The sequence below is a fragment of the Brachyistius frenatus genome, unplaced genomic scaffold (genome assembly GCF_029030835.1).
Source record: "Brachyistius frenatus isolate BFR_SWC_R1_liver_20210118 unplaced genomic scaffold, ASM2903083v1 Contig_76, whole genome shotgun sequence".
Lineage (NCBI taxonomy): Eukaryota > Metazoa > Chordata > Actinopteri > Embiotocidae > Brachyistius > Brachyistius frenatus.
The window spans coordinates 745,001-765,918 of record NW_027210675.1 but is presented as its reverse complement, the minus strand read 5'-3'; the positions used below and the strand labels follow the sequence as shown (position 1 = coordinate 765,918).

General features: G+C 41.0%; 1 protein-coding gene across 1 annotated transcript in view; it reads right to left on the bottom strand.

Moving 5' to 3' along the window:
* Window positions 1-14,787: 14,787 nt before the first annotated feature.
* Window positions 14,788-20,918, bottom strand: part of LOC138626705 (vesicular inhibitory amino acid transporter-like) — a 12,245-nt gene continuing 6,114 nt past the window's right edge. Inside the window, exons 4-9 of the mRNA XM_069708559.1 lie at window positions 20,756-20,892; window positions 19,250-19,373; window positions 18,752-18,954; window positions 17,402-17,639; window positions 16,873-17,035; window positions 14,788-15,107 (exon numbers count right to left, since the gene is read on the bottom strand). Coding sequence (XP_069564660.1) covers window positions 14,788-15,107; window positions 16,873-17,035; window positions 17,402-17,639; window positions 18,752-18,954; window positions 19,250-19,373; window positions 20,756-20,892 — 1,185 coding nt within the window. The remainder of the gene's footprint in view (window positions 15,108-16,872; window positions 17,036-17,401; window positions 17,640-18,751; window positions 18,955-19,249; window positions 19,374-20,755; window positions 20,893-20,918) is intronic.

Below are 20,918 nucleotides of genomic sequence, written 5' to 3'. Positions count from 1 at the left end.
TCAGAGCTTCATAAGTAAATTGGCAGTCACTTTAAGTCTCTGATAGCTTAAGAGAAAACTTAATTTCTAATTAAAAGGGTTTTTCATAAAATATAATTTTTTTTTTTAATGAAACTGACCTGTGTTTTTGCAACTATTGATGTCCTGGAAATTCTTGCAACAAAGAAATCACTGTTTTTTATATTATCGATATATGAACAACAGCCAAGACAACTCCTTAGCAAGGTAACTGACTCAGGCTATTGTTATTGTTTGGTAGTGTAAAATATATATATCAGATTTTGGTTGCAATTATCACTGTTGGACATTTTTTAAATTGCTTGCAAGAGCTTGCTTGGTGGAAACTCTTGGGAATCCAAAATAATTAACATACATTTGTCAAGAAATTACCTATGTTTATGGGGACTGACAAAAAAGTCATAATGTAAAATGTATTACTGTGGCGCAAAAAGACACAATGAAGTGTCTTTGGCTTCAAGTTAGGTAGCAGGAGATTATACTCAAGTCTACAGCTAAATCTAAAGGTTAATTTTTTTTCAAGCTCTGACATTTTCATTCTGTCCACGTTACAACCAACAGACAGGCCGGACAAATCCTAGTCCGGACAGCCGGATGGGCACCTGGCGTTTGGTTTGGTGTGTCCCTTTAAGAGGACAGCCAGCACTGGATGGACTGGAAACTCTGCACTCATTACTCAACATAATGGACGGACAAAGAGAGAGAGGTGGAGGAAGAGGGAGGAAGACACACAGTGAGCAAGAGAGAGTGTGAGTGAATATGTCCCACACTTGATCATGCAACATTACCACTCTAATAGATAAAGTAAAAATGCTGAGTTGTAGTTCTCCCACCTCTCTCCTGGACCATCTATCTCCCTAACTGCTACAGCCTGTGGAAGCTGCTATTTCTACAGGAAATTACCATAGAGCCTTTACTTCCCCCAAAAATGACCACATTAACCTTATCTCCAGCAGAAACTACAATATGTGGAGCCATTTCCACTGGACTCAGATGTAGACTCCGTATTCCCATTGTGGTCTTTCATTTTTGGAAAATACAAATTTAAATCAAAAAGTTAGACAGCCTTCTGTGTGATGATTAAATCCAGTGACCCCGAGGAGAAGTCATTCAAAGAAAAAATTCATTCATGTGACTACATTTTTAGAAATATTTATAATTCTAACTTTAATTGCAAAATTGTTCATCTTTAATCCGGAGTCAGTTTTTTTTTTTTTAATATCTAGGTTTTTTTTTTGCCCCGCAGCAGAAATATCACTCAGAGACCGACCAGAGTTAAAGGTTATAACCCCCATGAACATTACACTTTCAGCTCATTTCAACCACGTAGCTGAGAGCCGTAATAATTTACACTAAGTGATGTGGAGGTAATTCACTGGGAATGTATATTGGTATGACTTCCTCTATATCCTACATTTCACTCCATTTCGAACATTAGCACTCATTAAGCAAAGGTTTAATTTACAAACTAAAACTTAAATAAAGTAAGAAAAAAACGGACAAAAAAAAATATAACAAGAAATTGTAAAACTATAGATAATAGAAATATACAAATCATACATTTTTCCTGAAGAAAATGTTTGTTGACTCACATTTGAAGCATTTCTATAACCTAGATGAGCAGGAAACTTTCTTAGTTCAATCATCAACTGCATAAAAAATGTATGATTCCAAAGTTAAAGTCTATATGTACATCAACACATCAGGATCGTATAAATAAGTTAAAATTTGAGCTGAGTTTCCATTATGCAGTTCAAATCAATTTAAACTGTGCATCTATCCTTTCCAAAAGATTTCTCCACAACTCTGGTTCGCGCCTCTGACTGGCTTCTTTTCCGTGGCAAAGCTGATCGAGACTTAAGGGTATTGTAGTATTTAGACCTGTCTACAACGCCAAAATTATGGGCAAAATATTTGAGCAATTACTGTATTTCAAAATCCTAAATGGTAACCAAAACAAAAACAGAATAAAAGCTCAAATTAAAACAAAATGTAAAGATCTGCATTTTCTAAAGTCTATTATGTTGCTCAAAAACTAGAAGCTGAGTTTTGAAAAGAAAAAGCATTTAAATCCCTTCTCTAGTTTGCTAGTAAATACATGGGTGGGAGCACATCAGAAAAACAGCTGTACTCCGTTCCACCAAAGAGCCAAATATACTCCAAAACAGTTGTGCACACAGATGGTGCATGTAGGTTTGTGTATAATGCATTGGGAGTTTCCATAAAGTGACATATTTGCCTGTATGTGTGTGTGTGATTCACACACAGGCAAAGTTGTAGGTCACAGGAACGATGCATGCGTGACTTAAAAGCAGCAGCAATTAAGCAACGAGTACTTGGAAACTGTTTGTAATGAAGAGGTTCAGAAGCTGCTGTTCCCCATTTTCACTGAATTCACTCACACACATCCTCCAGCGCTGGCACAGCATGATGGAGACAGGTCTAGCTTAGCGAGGCTACACACACACACACACACACACACACACACACACACACACACACACACACACACACACACACACACACACACACACACAGAGATCATCCTGCATCCTGCTGTTGAAACAGAGCAGATTAACAGCTGCTGGGAACCAATATCACTAATGACTGACCCTATAACGTACTACAAATACACACAGTCTGACACACACTGGGACTTGGCTACCAGTAGGTGCAGCATGTGTGCGGTGTATTAGCACATTTATCGTACAGTATGTGTGCATGGGTCCGTGTCAGATGTGGGTCATTGTGTGCGTGCGATCTGTGCCTGATGATATTAATTTTAATCATCATCTGTCCGTCCGCACCACAGCTGCCACAGCACAGAAGAGGAACGAGACGAGACGACTGAGGTTTCTAACGAACGTCTAATTCAGTCATCCCTCGTGTGTCGCAGCGGCAATGCAAACTGGAATCACACCTTCGGACGCACGGTTTGAAGTGACAACGCATTGTACGTGTTTTCACAGATCAATGAAAACAGAATTAGGGTAGAAGGATGCCTCCAATAGCCGCGCCTCGCTAATGAGTACTTAAGTGACTCTTAAGTGGGTTTCAAGGATGTTGCTCTTTTTTTTTTTTCTTCTTTTTTTTTTAGAATTAGTGATGTTTAGACAGGATATTGTGCAATTAAGCAGTGAAAAGCACACACGAGCAAATCCGATGACAAAACACGAACGGATGGGGAGTTTGGAGTAAAGTAAGTGTCAAAGCAGACAGTAGGCCTTCACGATTAAGTTTGAAATAGTCAACAAACCTTATCTTTCCGTTTCCATTTCCGTCAGTGCTTCCTTAAAAATAGTTGCGGCCCGGCCTGGTATCACCGCACCCAAATTTGCCATTTGGATTTCTGGACCTTTTGCACCCCAGACAAGAGCCGTGCTGACTGAACAACAGGGAAACTGTCAAAATAAAGGGAAACTGTCTGATAAAACATACACGATGATCCCAGTTTAACATACACCGCTCAAAAAAAATAAATAAAGGGAACACTTAAACAACACAATGTAACTCCAAGTCAATCCCACTTCTGGGAAATCAACCTGTCCAGTTAGGAAGCAACACTGATTGTGAATCAATTTCACCTGCTGTTGTGCAAATGGAAGACAACAGGTGGAAATGAGGCAATTAGCAAGACAACCCGTGTAAAGGAACGGTTCTGCAGGTGGTGACCACAGACCATTTCTCTGTCCTCATCCTTTCTGGATGATTCTTGGTCACTTTTGCATTTTTGCCAGTGCCCTCACCACTAGAGGTAGCATGAGGCGGTGTCTACAACCCACAGAAGCTGCTCAGGTAGTGCAGCTCATCCAGGATGGCACATCAACGCACGCTGTGGCAAGAAGGTTTGCTGTGTCTGTCAGCACAGTGTCAAGAGCACGGAGGAGATACCAGGAGACAGGCCGGTCCACCAGGAGACGTGGAGGGGGCCGTAGGAGGACAACAACCCAGCAGCAGGACCGTTATCTGCTCCTTTGTGCGAGGAGGAACAGGAGGAGCGCTGCCAGAGCCCGACAAAATGACCTCCAGCAGGCCACTAATGTTTCTTCAGACTCCATGAGGGCGGTACGAGGGCCCGACGTCCACAAGTGGGGCCTGTGCTTACAGCCCAACACCGTGCAGGGCGATCGGCATTTGCCAGAGAACACCAAGATTGGCAGCTTCTCCGTCGGCGCCCTGCGCTCTTCACGGATGAGAGCAGGTTCACACTGAGCACATGTGACAGAGTCTGGAGACGCCGTGGAGAAGGTTCTGCTGCCTGCAACATCCTCCAACGTGACCGGTTTGGCGGTGGGTCAGCGACGGTCTGGGGAGGCATTTCTTTGGAGGGCCGCACAGCCCTCCAAGTGCTAGCCAGAGGTACCCTGACTGACATTAGGTACCGGGATGAGATCCTCAGACCCGTTGGAAGACCAGATGCTGGTGCAGTGGGCCCTGGGTTCCTTCTGATACATGACAATGCCAGGCTTCATGTGGCTGGAGTGTGTCAGCAGTTCCTGCACGATGAAGGCATCGACGCTACGGACCGGCCCGCCCGTTCCCCGGACCTGAATCCAATCCAGCACATCTGGGACATCGTGTCTCGTTCCGTCCACCGACGCCACGTCCACCGCAGACTGTCCAGGAGTCGACTGGTGCTTTGATCCAGGTCTGGGAGGAGATCCCTCAGGAGAACATCCGTGGTCTCATCAGGAGCATGCCCAGGCGTTGTAGGGAGTGCACACAGGTACGTGGAGGCCACACACACTACTGAGCCTCATTTTGACTTGTCTTGAGGAATTTCCACAGAAGTTGGATCAGCCTGTGATCTGATTTTTCCACTTTTATTTTGAGTGTGATTCTGAATCCAGACCTCCATGGGATAATGATTTTGATTTCCATTGATCATTCTTATGTTATTTTGTTCTCAGCACATTCCACTATGTAATGAATAAAGATTTTCAACTGGAATATTTAATTCATCGAGATCTAGGATGTGTTGTTTAAGTGTTCCCTTTATTTTTTTTTGAGCAGTGTATTCAGGTAGATTTGAAGGTCTTATTTCATAGATGTTTCTAATTTTGTTTTTGATTGTTTCAAATTGGTTTTTTATTTTATGTTTGCTGGTGTTGTATTTCTCTTTTTTATTATTTGTGGTTCCTTTTTTTTGTTAGAGTTTTTAGTTTTTGTTATTTGGGTTTCAAAAAAGTTTGTAATTTTTTTTTGTTGGTGGTGTATTTTTTTTTTATTGTGTTTGAGTTTTTTGTTGTTATATTTTTGTTATTTGGGTTTTTTTAGGTTGTTTGTTGGTTAGTTTTCAAGTTATTGATAATTTTGTTGTTTTTTGTGTTGATTTTATTGTTGAGTTTAATTTTGAACTGCCACAAACAGGTTTGTTTGGGAAATACTTTCAGTGAGATTGGAACTCCCGTCTTCGAGTTGTCATTCGCTGCTGTGAAGTGGCGTTCGTCCCCACTGGACCATCTTGAATGCTGACGAGCATCCAGCAGCAGAGACACTGAAACAGGAACCAGAGTTCACTCAGAGTCCAGTCGCACAGAGGTGGAGGTGGAGGAGGTGGAGGCAGACGGAGGTTTGTTCTGACGAAAATGCACTTCATTCACAGTCGCAGGTAGAACAAGTCAAATAGGCTGTTTTCTGCTGGAACAGGTGAATCACACCTGACTGCAGGTGCAGCTTCACTGTGATTCAACTGTCAGTTGAATTAGCTGAACTCAGGAGTGGTGGATTAAATCCCACCTTGCACTGTTGCCAGTGAGAATCAGACAAAGAAAAGGTCACGGTAGCTTGTGAGGGAAACAACCTGTTGGTGCTGAACTTAAACCCGAAACAATAGTTACTTTTTAATAGGGACAAAGCAGATTTGTATCTGCCCGTAAAGCCTGTAACCGTCTTTCACGTTTTACCTCGAAAATCTACACGTGTCACTTCTACTATTCTGACAGTTTCTCAGAATCGGAATGCAATCGACATTCGTTGAATGAAATTGATAAACAATCCAAATGGGTGAAAGACAATGAGAATGGAAAAAACCAAGTAAAAACAAAATAGAAATGGGATTTTTGAAGGTAATGTTTGTGGATGTTGGGAAACAAATTACAAATACAAATACAAATACAGGAGCAGCACCAGCATTCACACTGGCTTTATGAAGGAAATGAAAGTAAAGTATAGTGCTCAATGAAAAACAATCATGGTCAAACTGGGTTGGATGTTTAAACAAGACCTGAATATTCGCTGTTCACCAGACACAAAAGGGTTTGGTTGATTCTATTGGTGGCATTTCTATGATGAGGCATCCTCCACATCTGCTGACCCCAAGCTCAAAGAGATTAAATTTGACCCGGGCTTATTAGGATGTTTAATTATCATAATGCTTTCATTATGTGGCTATGGCCGGTGATGCAATACCATTATTTCATTATTTTATGTTTGTTTAACCTTGTATGTTAGCGGAGCACACGTTCTTTTACGTAGAGGCCTGGACAAAGCGAAGATCAAGTCATTACGAGGGAAAAAAACCAGATGCTTTTGGCTGTGGATGAAAGTCCAATATACAGTTAAGAAGGCCGTTAACAATCAAAGAACAACGTGTAGAGAAAGAAAAAGCTTGCATGGTCTTGAAATGTAAAAAAGAAAGAAAAGGCAGCAGGTGCAGGAACCAGAAAGTGTTTTGACAAGCTTTATTTTTAAAGGAAATGGCTGGGATGAAAAGATCAATTTTGGGGATTTTGGAACGCATTGCGTTTGCTGGCAGCTGCACAGTGGAGTGGGTTACAGCCAAAGAAGGTGTGAGCTTCAGGGAGGAGGAGAGCACGGGAGGAGGAGGGCGGGGCGGGGTGGGGGTTGCTGGAGCTGGTGGAGATGTGGACTGGTGGGCTCAGATAAAGCGGAGTCTTGCCAAGGATGGATTTGCAGATGAGTTGGTCTGATGAATGAGCAAGTACAGCACTGATAGACTTGTAGGACTGCCCATAAGTCGTTAATATTTATGACAGCACCAGCTGACCAAAGTGGTTTTATTATAATGTGCAGGCCAAGTTGAGTGCTCACAGGCCCACCTATGCACTAGATCCCTTTAGTTTAATATATTCCCTCTAAACCAGCAGGTTTTCCATAATTATGTGAAATATGTACTGTAAAACTGGAGTGAAGTTAATGGTGATGAGTATATTCACTTAAAGCTGACAACTTAATGTATCTTGCTCTTTGTTAAGCACTGTGCAATCTTCATATTTAGAGAGCTTGGCACTGAAATGAAGTGACAGAAAACAAAGAGATAAAACCACAAACACCTACTTAAAATGGCAAAATAGAGAAGAAGCCATTCAGTAATTTTTGCCATCAAAGTGGAAGTAGAGTATACCCACAAAAAAAAGGACAAATATGCACATTTAAAGTAGATTGAACAAACAACTCACAATCATTTTTGAGAATTATAATGGCCCTCTTTATCGCGGAGCATTAAAGCGGTGTTCTTCACTACGTGAAATATTTGCAACATTCATCCCAGATGCATTGAACGTGTGCTAAACTTAAAACTCGACCTTGATGTATCTGTATCCAGTCCCTGACAATGATTTAAGTGCAGCTTCCCTAAAATACAGTTCTGAGAAGTTCTGTGAGTCTGGACTGAAAAGGATGGCCATATTAGCCCGGTCCTGACCTGCTTGCATTTGCTCCAATTTCAAGGTACTCCATCTGACATATTACACAGAATTGCACCATCTGTGGCCTGTCTGAGCCCACAATGCACAGCTCTGGAATATTCAGAGAATTAACACACACACACAAAAAAAATCTCTTCTACAACAGATTGGAATAGTTTTCTAGCTCTTGAATAGGCACCGTGCCTGAGATTATTAATTTGTTTAATACAATCCCACCATCATCAACTAGCCTTCTGTTGGCGGTGAACTGCTTCTGCCACGTTCTACTCTTTACTGCATACGGATATAATAATTATCAAGTTTTTGAAATTATCGACTTTTTTTTTCTGGTTTTTTCTGACTCTTCCCTCTCCTGCTCAGTGTGTCTGTCTCCTTAGCGATCGTGGTATTTAAAATTAAAAATAAAATAAATAAATGTAGACTTTTCGCAGCATTTTAACAGAATTCTTTCTTCAGAACAACTGCAGTCGCTGCGGTAGCTAATCGGGCCCCAGTGGGCGGTGTGTGCTGAGCCGACTTAGCCCCTGTTAGCCATCCCCCGGAAGGTCCCCAGCAGTCGAGGAGTCAGGTCGGCTGGGTGACAACACGAAGGCAGCAAAGCCCCGAAGACTTCAACTTTCTCTGAATAACTTAAGCGAGGTATTGAGCTCACTACTGTTACTACTTGGGTTGTGATTTTGTGCTATCTATATAAATTAAATGACATAAAACAGGGGCTAGTCTACAAATACAATAACGTTTTTTTTTTTTTATCTGAACCCACATTCACGGGTACCCGTAATCCACTTGGATACACGCGCTTGCTCGAACCTAATACAGCAAGCGGTAACGTTTTTTTTTTTAATTAATTTTTTTTTACCTTTATTCATTTCTTTCCTTGACATGCAACCGGTTTCCAAAACAAAGACGTCAGTAAAGCTTCAAAACTTCCAACTGTGATGTAAATGTAGGTCTACGGGAGATAGACAACAAAAATAATTCACCAAACTAAGGCAATGGAGCAGCGGGTTGGTTGGAGTGTTCATTTCATTGCCCTGAAAGCAGCTTTATAACAAAGACATGCACACATACATACATTCACATGAGTGCACCCACACAGGATGTACGGGCGCCTGCACCGACGTACGATCGGAGCAGACCTGATATTCACACGAATTCAACCAACCGCTCACGCGCACGCACACACACACACACACACACACACACACACACACACACACACACACACACACACACACACACACACACACACACACACACACACACACACACACACACACACACACACACACACGGTGTCTTTGCCAGCCAGATGTTTAGGAGGATTAGCAAAATTGGCAGCCAGCAAAGAGCTCCTTATCCACTGGAGCTAATTCACTTTACTACACTACCTCTCCCTCGCTTTCTCACCGACAATCTTGGTCTCCATCTTCACCTTTTGATCTCTCCGTCTGTCTCTGTCTCTTTCACTCTCTCTTTTTGCATTCTCCTCTCTGTCATATCCGCTCCTTCTCACCTCTTTACTCACCTCCTCTCCTCTTTGTTGCATTCAGTCCCAGCAGGAGTGCTTGACTTTCTTTGCCAGGCAGGTGACGATGTCTTGGAAAACTCTCCATGCCCCTGGCGGTATAAGCCCGGTGCTGATAAAGGTGAAGCACGGCTGGGTGACGTTGCTCCTGAGGCTCTTCCGTGGGTCTGTACAAATTGATAAGAAGCATGTCAGTCTTATTCGAATATTTGGAGCCATTTTGAGTGACTTGACCTGTGTTGGAAAGTCAGATGTTTCTATATTTCCTGGTATAGCTAAATAGTGCCGCAGTTAACGTTCCACTTCTTTATAATACTTCTTCTTCTTCTTCTTCTTCTTCTGTTGGACTTGGGCTCATGCTAGTACAAAGCCAATATGTGTCAGCCCCCAGTCCTGCGTGTTCTTTAATGAGGCAATAGGAGAAGATGTCAGGCTCCAAGATATTTATTTAACAGCAGCAGAATAACCAGTTTACAGAGCTCTGGGTCCAGACTATGTTTCCCTGACCGCAACAGAGTATGTGTCAGTTCACGAAGTCTGAGCTCCTGACTTTCCCTCACCCAGTCTTCTTATAGTACAGACACCAAAAAGTCATGTGTATTGATGTATCCTTTGTTGGTTGGTGGAGGTGGGGGTTGTCTTCCTTCACATCCTGGAGTCCTCCAGACAGCAGTCTGTTCCTGTTTATGCCTCAAAGAACAACAGTATGTGACCCCACAGGTTGCCGACCCCCTCCTGTGACCTTTTGGTTTGGCACAGTACTCTCACTCTCATTTACAAACACAGCCTTTTGTCTACACCTTCATTCACAACCACACCCTGTTGTCTACACCTTCATTCACAAACACAGCCTATATATCTACCCCTTAGGATATATATAGTTGATAATACGACCTATATATAATTAATATGATATGGCATATATATATGTTGTATTATTGTAAACATAACCTAGCACAGAATCGCACACTTCTTCTTCTTCTTCTTCTTCTTCTTCTTCTTCTTCTTCTTCTTCTTCTTCTTCTTCTTCTTCTTCTTCTTCTTCTTCTTCTAACCTTTGTGAGTTGCAACTCTCTGTTGTGGGTCAGAACAGTCAGAGAAGCAAACTGGCATGAACACTGCAAAATACGACCGGACGTAGTTGGACATCCTGGTACTTACGCATACAGCATTTCCCATTCTATGTATTGGGACATGCTAAATCTTTTTCTGACATACTAAATAGTATGGTAATGTGAATATTGGGATGCAAAGATAGGCTATGACAAATAGACTAAATTGGAAAAAAAATTGCACAAAACGGTTTACATGCTTCACCACATCATGATCTATGAGGTTTAATGAAAACACAGTCATATGTTCAAAACAAAATTCTGTGTATTAATTTCTATATCTTGGACATCATTACACAGACACGGTGTGCGCCACCGACCACAGGAAGAAGGAATGCTGAGCCAGCAGGCGAGAAGCCTTATTAGCAACGCTAACCCCGAGCCAGCAGGTATCTTCATAATTTTGAATTGACTTCCGTGGAAATTCACGACCAGCACACACATCTGTTCTGTTGGACGACTTCTCGACTTGACGACAGGGTTTTCCGTTTCTTTTTTAGTCATAATGCAAAACGCTGTTTTAAAACAAATTGGACGCCTTGTGTAACTTTTACCGTTGGCTCGATGGAAAAAGTAGTCAGCAATTTGTGATTTCAAAATAAAGGATATAAAGTAATAAAAAAAAGTAATACAGCCGAGCATGTGTTTATTTCACTGGACCTTTTATGGGGGTACGTATGGAGGGCTTTGGAAGAATGGTGGGCCACACAATACACGCAGCTCTCCAATTACTGTTTTGTAGGACTGAATAAACCAAAAGATATGGCAAAATCCCAGCATAAGAATAGTGTCATTTATCATTGGAAAGCACAGGGCCAGGTACATTGGATACAATTTTAGGGACGACTGCAGCAAAGACCGATAACAAGATATTAGGTCTCCTTTATGATAAATCAATAGACCCAGAGGTCACCAAGCTATCAGCACAGCAGGGACATTGGTTCATTTTATGTGGCTTTTAGAAAAGTTGTTGTTGGTTTTTGTTTGTAGTTTAATGCTGTTTTCAGTACAGCACATAAATAAGTTCTGGGTATATCAATATTTTGTAATCAGTTCAAAAGACTGAAGAGTTTTTAACTTTGTGAAAACACACCCTGCCAACATTTGTAGTTAATTAAAAAAAAAAAAAAAAGATGACTCCAAGGAAATTCCCATCAGATTATAGTTGATGGGCAACGTAAAGGTCAGCTGCACACATAAAAAGAAAATATTTGGTCAGGTTATTGTCGATGTCATGCTGGCACCATTGCTCCAGAGATGACACCACGACTCACTCCTTCCACCACTTTTATTTTGGAGTGTGGATGAATGGACTGTCATCAAATTTTGTCAAGACATTTCTTGCAAGCAAGGGTTTGCACAGCATTTCACATTTACTGCTCACTGACAGCTTACATCCAAGTAAGCAGTGTTGGACCCCATGTACGTTTCATTCAGTGGACCAATTTGCTTGCACTTATTACAATTATATAAATTACAAAAAGAGTTGGCTGAGGTGTGGAGGATGTGTGAGCTGACATCCACTGTGTGAATCTGTCACTTCCTTTCGACGGTCGGTGGGGGCCTGACACCTGACAGACTGACTGGCGGTGTACATGCCGCATCACCATATGAAACTGACCTCAACTGTGCTGTCTAGACACACACACGCGCACACACACACACACACACACACACGAGTATTATAACGACACGCCTGTGTGGATGTGACAGGTGTGATGGCTTAAAGATCTTGTCACCCTGTCAGCTGTATGTGTGTGAGTGTGTGAGTCTTAAGGTAGAATGAAGTGGTAACGTGAGAAGGTAGACGGTTTGTAACTGTAAACCTGGAAAAGAAAAAAAAAAAAAGAAGCACAAAAGTGGAAAAACTGGAAAAGGGAAGGAAGAAAAGTAAGAAAGGGACAGAAAAACATGTGAGGAAACAGACACTTTATTATTATTCTACACATGGTAAATGGTAGCAATGAACAAATTGTCATGTCTTCTGATATAAACATGGCCATTTTCTGTTTATATTGAGTTATTTTATACTACATTCTGAAATGTGTTTGGTGCTGAAATTCCACTCAGACAACTAAATTCATGGCTTTGATGATGCTAAAATGGCCCTTTAAAGTTTATACAATCGTATCCTAATTGATTCTTTTTTTTTTAAATTGAGTGCTGTATCACTGATAATCAGGTTAAATGCGGGTTAAATGTGGTAAGTTGTGCCTTTTTGGCAATTCAGGCCTTCATAGAGTGACAACAAAAGAGATTTGGTCTCAGGTTTCCTGTTGTTTTTGCTGCTTTTAACATCCCCCTCCTTCTCTTTGTCAAACTGCCTGTCGTACTCGCTCCTTTATGTGATAAAAACTTTAATTGAAGTCCATAGGCTAGATATGCAAATCCACGCTGCTTTTAGAGACAATTTTTTTGTCTGAAAAAACATTGCAGGAGATGATCTGTGTCACTACATTTTGAAAGGTTACTGTATTGCAGCGGCAGGCGCTCTTGATGTGCGTCTGCTTGAGTGTGTGTTTACATGTCTGACAAGGAATAGAGTTCTTATAAATGCTTGAATTGTCCAAAGTTACATAAAACCACAACAAGAAAAACTAAAAACTTGTCTCTCTCCTCTCCAAGTTTCTCTTTCTGCTGACCTTCTTTACTTCATCTCTCATTCGGTTCTCTTGTTTTTTCAGTCTTATCTTTTTCCCTGTTTGTTTTCCATATTTTCATTCAGTAGATATTTTTTAACAGTGCGAAAAATGAAACTGTCTTAGTTTCCTTTGCATTTCTTGTCTTTTCTACCCTAGTTTGTTTCCACAATGCATTGCAAGCACATAAACAAACGCCAAACCAGAGCCTGAATCAGTCCCACCTGTAAGGACACACACACACACACACACATAGAGATTCCCTTATTTGAACATTACAAATTTATTAGATTAGACAAACATCAGTCACCGTTCCGCAGCCCAAAGGAGAAGTAGATAAGCCGTAGTTTTTTTAATGTTTACTTCCACGAAAGGTTAATGAGATAATTTTCACGACAAAGATAAGGTTCATACTTTAACATCATATCTCCGGTACTGACAGGTGAATCCATAAGAAGCGTGGGGTTGTCACACAGGCTTTCGTTTTGTGTTGTTGATTAATTCATAGCACTCGCATGTTTACCGCGGTAACTACGGGGTTTTACTCTAAGTATTCCCACGGCGTGCTATTTTCCTCACAATGTTCGGTATATGGAGGGAAAATGACAAACGTGTTGTTGTTCATCATTCAATACTTGTCAAGTGCAAAGATGTTCTTGACCTCAGAAATGACAATAGAACAGTTTGAATAGCAGAGTCTTCGTTGTTCATCGGCGATACAACCTTGAGTTGTTGGGATTGTGCAAATATCTTTTTGTTTCCGATGGCGAATGATTCAATTCATCCATGGTGAAACAGAATTTTATTCACACCAATTCAACAGAAAAAAAATTACAATATACAAAGGAAATATCAGATTGTAAGATTTCTCTTCAGTATCCTTTGTTACGTATCTTCTTTGTATATATATATATAAAAAAAGCATTTCTACTTGATTTTGTGCACTCTGCTTCCACTCATCTTGTCTTATCTCACTCATTCACTGTGAGTCTTAACATTTGTATTTTATCTTTTTCAAGATAAAGATCTTTTTCACACCAGGGTTCACCTCAGTTCTTTGAATTGTGCTTTAGACCTTGTGCTAACTCGTTACATTAAAACTTCTCTAGATGTTGAATTATCAACTCAAACCGGAGTTTGTTCACAATATCTCTTTCAGCTGTATTTTAAGTTGACCTTTTTGTTCCCTTGACCGCAGACAAGTCTTCTGTCACTTTTTATTTAACTGTATTACTTTTCAGTCATATTAATTAAATGTTATTGTTCATTTCAAAAAAATTCTCCCGGTATTATTAATATTTACTTTTTTATATATATATATATAATTTATATTTTATTATATAAAACAGAAAAATCAAAAAAAAAAAAATTCCACCCTTACTAATTCTACATTTTTAGACGAGCCAAACAGAGAAGTTTTTATGAAAACACCCTGCATTTTTGTGCTTTTTACAGTATTATGTACGGTTGAGGAGAAACGTGGTGTAAACTTTCCCTGATATCTTATATCTTATATTATATATTTATCTGCAAAAGAGAAATTTCAGAGCAGTGGCATTTACAGGTGAGATTGCAGAGTGCAGTCAACTGGACACCCCTCACCTCCCCCCCCCCCAGGAACTCTCCGTGGAAGAAGACCCGTTTCTCTAGAGGACAATGATTTTCCGTTTCAGGTGGTTAAACGCGAATGAAAACATCGTTACGAATATTCTATTCCATTTCTGCCAATTGATCCATCTAACTCCTACACTCTGAGCCTCTGATGTGGCCAACCTGACCTATTCCCATACTTCTCTATCCATCCGGCCATCTGCCCCCGCCTACAGTCCCTCCACCAGTCTTTTCACAGAACAAATCACACCAGAAATGCTACAGATGACCCCCAGACTCAGTATACCCACATCTATCAGCCGGTCCCTGACAGTGAGGCTCCCCCACTGCAGTCTGAGGTGAAACAGACACGGCAGTATGAGTGTCATCGCCGCCCCGGTCACGCTGCCAGTCAAACCCATCAGCAGGGAGAACCTGGGCACCAGCAGGGCCAGTAGGTATGATGTCATCAACAGGCCGCCGCGGACCACCAGGGCTGGACGAGACACGCCTCCACCTCTGTGTTTGGAGTAAGATGAGACGGCAGCATCTGGACAGAGATCGAAGCAGAGAAATTGGGAAGATGCACAGAAGTGTTAGACTTGGACTTTATTAATCCCACAGTGGGGAAATTCAGTTGGTGGGGGCAGTTTGTGTTGACGTGCAAGCAACTTTTATTAATAGGTCGCAATGTTCTGACTCATCGCTTTCCTTTTGCATGTGTAGTGTGGTTTCATCAGCTTCCGTGTTTACAACCATGAGATCATATTTGTGTGTATATTATGACCTAATTTTATTAATATGGAATTTGTAGAAATTAAGTAACATTATGTAAAATAGGAACTGACAACTGAAAGCTTTAAAAAAAAAAAAAAAACACTATATAGGACAGACTCAGCTTTATGTCCATTTTGCGAAAAGAAACTGCTCACCAATAATCATTACATCACAAGTCATAATCAGATGACTTCATGACTGTTGACAGTCAACTATGAAAAGTTCAGCAGTGGGGACCAATGTGTTGACAGTCAACACATGGGTTAATTTTGACCTAATTTGTAAGGTTTTATTTTATAAGCTTTATTTATCTTAATTTCAAGTGGATCTTTTATAATCAGCATTTTATTACGAACTGATTAACTTTTGATGTTACATTTACGTCAGTAGTGAGCTATACTGATGTCCTCTTACAATAAGTGTTACTCTTTGTTTTAGTGGCAGTATGTTCTCTGCTGCTGTGTCGAACTCATGTTGCTCAGTAATTTAAATAGTCTACCTGTTCTCAGGTCATTTAGTAAATGAAGCCACTTTTTTTTTTCTTTTTTTTTTTTAGTTTGTTCCTGTTTTATTTTGTAATCACTCACCTTTTTTTGGTTACTTTACTTCCGGCCAGTTTTCGTACCCACATGTGTCTCATCAACCAATCAGTCCGCGCGTGTGTGTGTGTGTGGGTGTGTGTTTGCAGAAATGGCGCGTTCACTTTAAACGGAAAAGTCGCACTTTTGGAGTTCCTACTGGAAGATTTCATCTTAAATGCCCCCTGAAGTTTGATTTCAGACTTAGAAAGTCTCAAGAATCTCACAAACCCCGACCCTAAAAAAAAAAAATCAATAGGTCGCTCTACACATCAACAGCAATGAAAGCAGTAAAAATGCTGTGTATAAGAACTCCCGCCTTATTTTGGGTCTCTTTAAGTCAATCGTACAGTCTCACAGGACTAAGCAGTTTCTACGACCTGTGGACGTGTTGCGTTGCTGTTTAAGACGTTGTTATCGACTGCTAAACTAACGATGGCAAACCCGGAATTTCCGTCAGCTCGGGTGTGACGTCATCGCCAGGTAAGTAAAGCGCAACTGTTGTCTTGTCTCTCCACTTTCCTGTTGCTGGTTACATTTCGTCATATTTCCACGTTATTTCAGGTAAAAATATTGTTTCTTTGGAACCGTAATGTTGGCAGTAGGTGTCAAAGGTGGACAGCAGATGATAACATGGGTGGTGCTCAGTGGGCTACGACCTCACCTTTAATAGAAGCTAAACAATGCCCATCTTTGGTTGAATCACCTGTACCTGGACCTCCTGCACACTGACCGTATAACACTACTTGTGAACTCTGGGCCAAGTCATTATCTTGTTCCAGTTTAACTTGACGGCGGAAGCCTTAACATCGAATTGATTCACTTCACGTCACACCCAAATTTGAAATCTGAGTTATTTTTTTTTACACTCATTAAGTGATCCAATGGATATTTTAGTTTGTGTATGGGGACGCTGCTTTGGGTGAGGTCAGTGGTTTTGATGTTGAGGAGGTTTTTCACCTCGAAGCACGCAGGTCTGCAATATTTCAGCTGCAGAGTAGAACGGCAGAGGGTAGGACAACAGGGCTTTGGCCAGCAGACACAGGTTGACTAGAGGTCGAAGGTCAGAGGGTAGGTTGTCGGTGATGACCTCCCTGATCTCTGCCCCCCACGTCAACACCGCCTAATGGAGGAAGGAGACAATCAATAGAATGAGTCAATCAGTCATTCCACTTGTGTGTTCCTTCTTCCAACCTTTAATTAAGATCAAGGTTGAACCAATTAGACTAATTTTTTTTTTTTTTTTTTGTAACATTTGAGGCTTTTTGACTATTACAAAATGATTAAATAGTGTAAATGAGAAGCCGTAAGACTACAGGAGCTGTCAATGCAAACTCGTATGTTAGTGTGACTGCAAAAATCACCTTTTGTGTGTTTTTTTTTTTAACTCATCCTTGACATGTTCCTTCTGGAAGTTGTCATGTATAGAAACTACTGTAAGTTGGAAAAGCATAAACGTGAAATCTATTTTCATCCATTAGCCACTAACCAGTAAAGAAAACATAGTTTTCATGATGCATGCAGCTCCGTGGGTCCATCCCAGCATGGCATTAAACTGCCCCCTATCCTCCATACTGCTCTCTAGTGGAGGGAGGAAGATCTGCGAGGTGTAGGAGAAGATGATGACGCCCACCGAGACGGTGAAGTCCTCTGGGTCCACAGACAGAGACAGAGAGGACCAAGACCAGCTGCTGGCCCGACTCAGACAGTACAGCATGACCAACAGGCTGACAGGGAGGAGGGGGGAAAAAAAAACATGAGAAGAAGGTAAATGAATGTGAAAATAACCATTTCATTTATTAATTCAGCATTTACTTGCATAGGACAGTTGCATTTTTCACTTTCAGTAATAAAGAACATCAAAAGAAAAACAAAAAAATTATAAAAGGAAGACAAATTAAAGCAGTAATTAATAATGGTACAATAAATTAGTCTCCAAATTTACAATATAGTTTTGGACATTTTTAAAATAAACCATGTCAACACCAAATTATCTGGCTAGGAAATGTATTTTAACAAAGGTGAAAACAAAGCTGTTTATATTCTTCACTTATGAAAGGTTGATGTTATGGAGATGCGTGTATTTTAACGGACAATAATTTTATATTTTATCAATAAAACATGATGTGAAATCGAACCACGCAATCAGAATAAACTAAACCAAAAACTTTGCCATGAATCCCTAAACTGTGGCTCAATTTAATATAACCTGAGACAAAAAGTAACTCCAATGACGAATGTGAGCACATGTCAGCGATCAACTGCTCATTAATGCATCTATTTTTGGTATGATGGGGATGACATTCACACAACAAATTTGGCCATCTGCTCACCACAACAAATGGTGTCTCCATGTTTTTATTTGGCGTTTGAACCTCTGCTCCTGAGGGCGAATTAATCCAACAGAGACCGAAGGAGCGGCCCAAACTAAATCTTCTATATTTCTCTGCATAGGTTTTGAATTACAGTATCAGAGACTGAAGTGAGAGGTGATACGTATGTGCACAGGAATTAATAGTCCCCAAAAAACTCAGAGAGATTAGCCAGCTTTAAGAGCTCTAGCAGCCAGACAACCTCCGCCCCTGCAGCTCTGTGTTTCTTGTCTCCTGCGAGGCACCTGGCATTAGAAATAAATCAAACAACCAGCGACGGCGACGTGTGGCAGGTGAGAGCCGACAGCTTTAACCAGCAGCAGCTGCAACACGATCACAACAGCGAGAATGAGAGCATATTGTGCAGACTGGTGAAACGATTGGCGAGTTGTTGTTTTTTTTTTCATGGGATGCCGGTCAACCTGGAGACATTCGCTGCTCCGTGTTGCCTCCTTTTATCCCGTCACCTGATCAGTATGTGAGCCAGGGAGCAGAGCAGGCTGAGAGCGGAGACTGGTCTGAGATCAGTCAGAAGCAGGCAGGGCAGGAGGAACATCAGAGACACCAGCGAACACACCGATCTGGGAACAGCCGCCCCCGACAGGCTGTCAGACATCAGGCTGGTGGAGACGAGCAGATACAGGGTGCAGGTCATCAGCAGTTCAATGACCTGGAAAATAGTACAGAGATTTTGACTTCAAATATTTACTGTATGTTGTTGACTCTACTGATGTGATTGCAAATCACGTTAGAGCTAGATTACTCCCAACTCTAAAGTTCAGGAGGGTGACGTTTTCCAGTGTAATTATCCACAGAATGATGTAATATCACTGTTTTCCAATGCAATTCAGCTTAAATAAAGTTTTTTTTTTTTAAAAGAACTCTCAAAAATTACAATATTGCAAAAGAAAATCTCAAATTTTTTTAAAGAAAAGTTTTCAGGCTTAATGTGTGGCTAAAGTTACCTGAGCCACATTGACCAGCCATCCTACCACCCCCAACCAGTTTGGCCACAGTCCTTTGCAGCAGGCCTCCATAATGTCCTGGTAGCTGTGTCGCACTCTGACCTTTGACACCGAGCCAGACCCGCTGCTGAAATACATACAAACACCCTCTTAACTAAGTGTTACAGAACTCGGCACATTCACATTTCGTTTTAGCTTGACCAGTATTGAATTATTCTGAGGCTCATCTGAATGAATGAAATATTTCTGTATCTGGATGTTCTCTTCTCTCTATGTTGTAGTTTAGTTAATTTTTTTCCCTTGAAGCGTACAATCTCAAACTCAGTCAAGTGGTAAAGACGGCAGAAGCACTGCTGGGTCTTTGTACGCGTGTTCTATGGATACTTCAGGTGTATTGTGCTTATTCCTTCTCGTGAAGGGCTCATTGAGTGGAATATGGTCTCGATCAAACATGAACAGTGAAAGTCTCCTTCAGAACGATCCAAGGACAACTGTAGTGTTTGTGTAGAATTAAAATGCCTTTATTTTACATGGCGATATGCATTTAAATTGACCGACATGTTGTCACACACATCTCTATCAGGGTCATTCTGAGCAGTAGCAAAAGAGCACTAAAGAGTTGAGTGGGAGGACGATTCTTTATTTAGTGAACAAGCTCACTTGTCAAAAACTATTAACTGATACATCGTCAATAGGAGAGGAAGAAGGAGACGGAGGGCCCCATCGGCGACCTCGGGGCTAAAATATTAAGCCCTGATGAAAGGCCCCAACATAACAGCAGAAATAAACATGGTTACAACCAAGCTGAAAAAAAAAAAAAGATTTTGCTCTCAACAGCTACTTTTTCCCACTCATGAAAGCTGTACAGGAGTTTAATTGTTTTGTCTTTTTTTTTTTTTTTTTTTTAATTTGATACCTCACCCATTTGAATTGTTTTAGGGCTTTAAGTTATGTATAATTAAGAGTTGGACTGCTTCGAGTGACAGGTGGGTACCATCACGGTTAGTGATCTGCCCGCTGGTTTGAGCAACCAGGCTTCATTCGGCCCGACTCGGCTCTGTGCACACACCACATTTCTGCCCATTTTTGGATTAGCTGGGAGTAATGCCGAGTCAGACACTGCAAAGACGGTGACGGCCAGAGACAAGCAGAACTGAGCTTCAAAACCACTCGTCATCTATGGGTGATGTCACTGAGGTTACATCCATTTAAAAAAAAAAATATATATATATATATATAGTCTGTGGTGCCCATAGACTGTATATAGTCCATAAACAACGTGTGTGGTGTTGTTGGCAAAGTGTTTCATTTGATATGTGCGAGAGGTTTTCACGTCTTGAAAATGTTTTGTTTTCACAGCAGGAAAATTGCATTTTCCAATTTAGACTGAGACCATATTCCACTTATGAAATGAGCATTTCAGGATGGAATTAGTCAAGTAGTCTTTGGAAAGTGCAGTGCATGTAATATATAACTTAATTGAACAGAATGTAATAGAGACCCTACCTTTGTTCCTCTTCATATAAACAGGCCACCAGAGTCCTTCCCGTGTGGTTACAGACCCAGGCCGACAGAACCAGCAGTACCAGACCCACATAACCCGACTGAACCAGAGCAAAGGGCAAACCCAACACAAAGATACCCTTCAGAAGTCGAGAGAGGGAAAAAG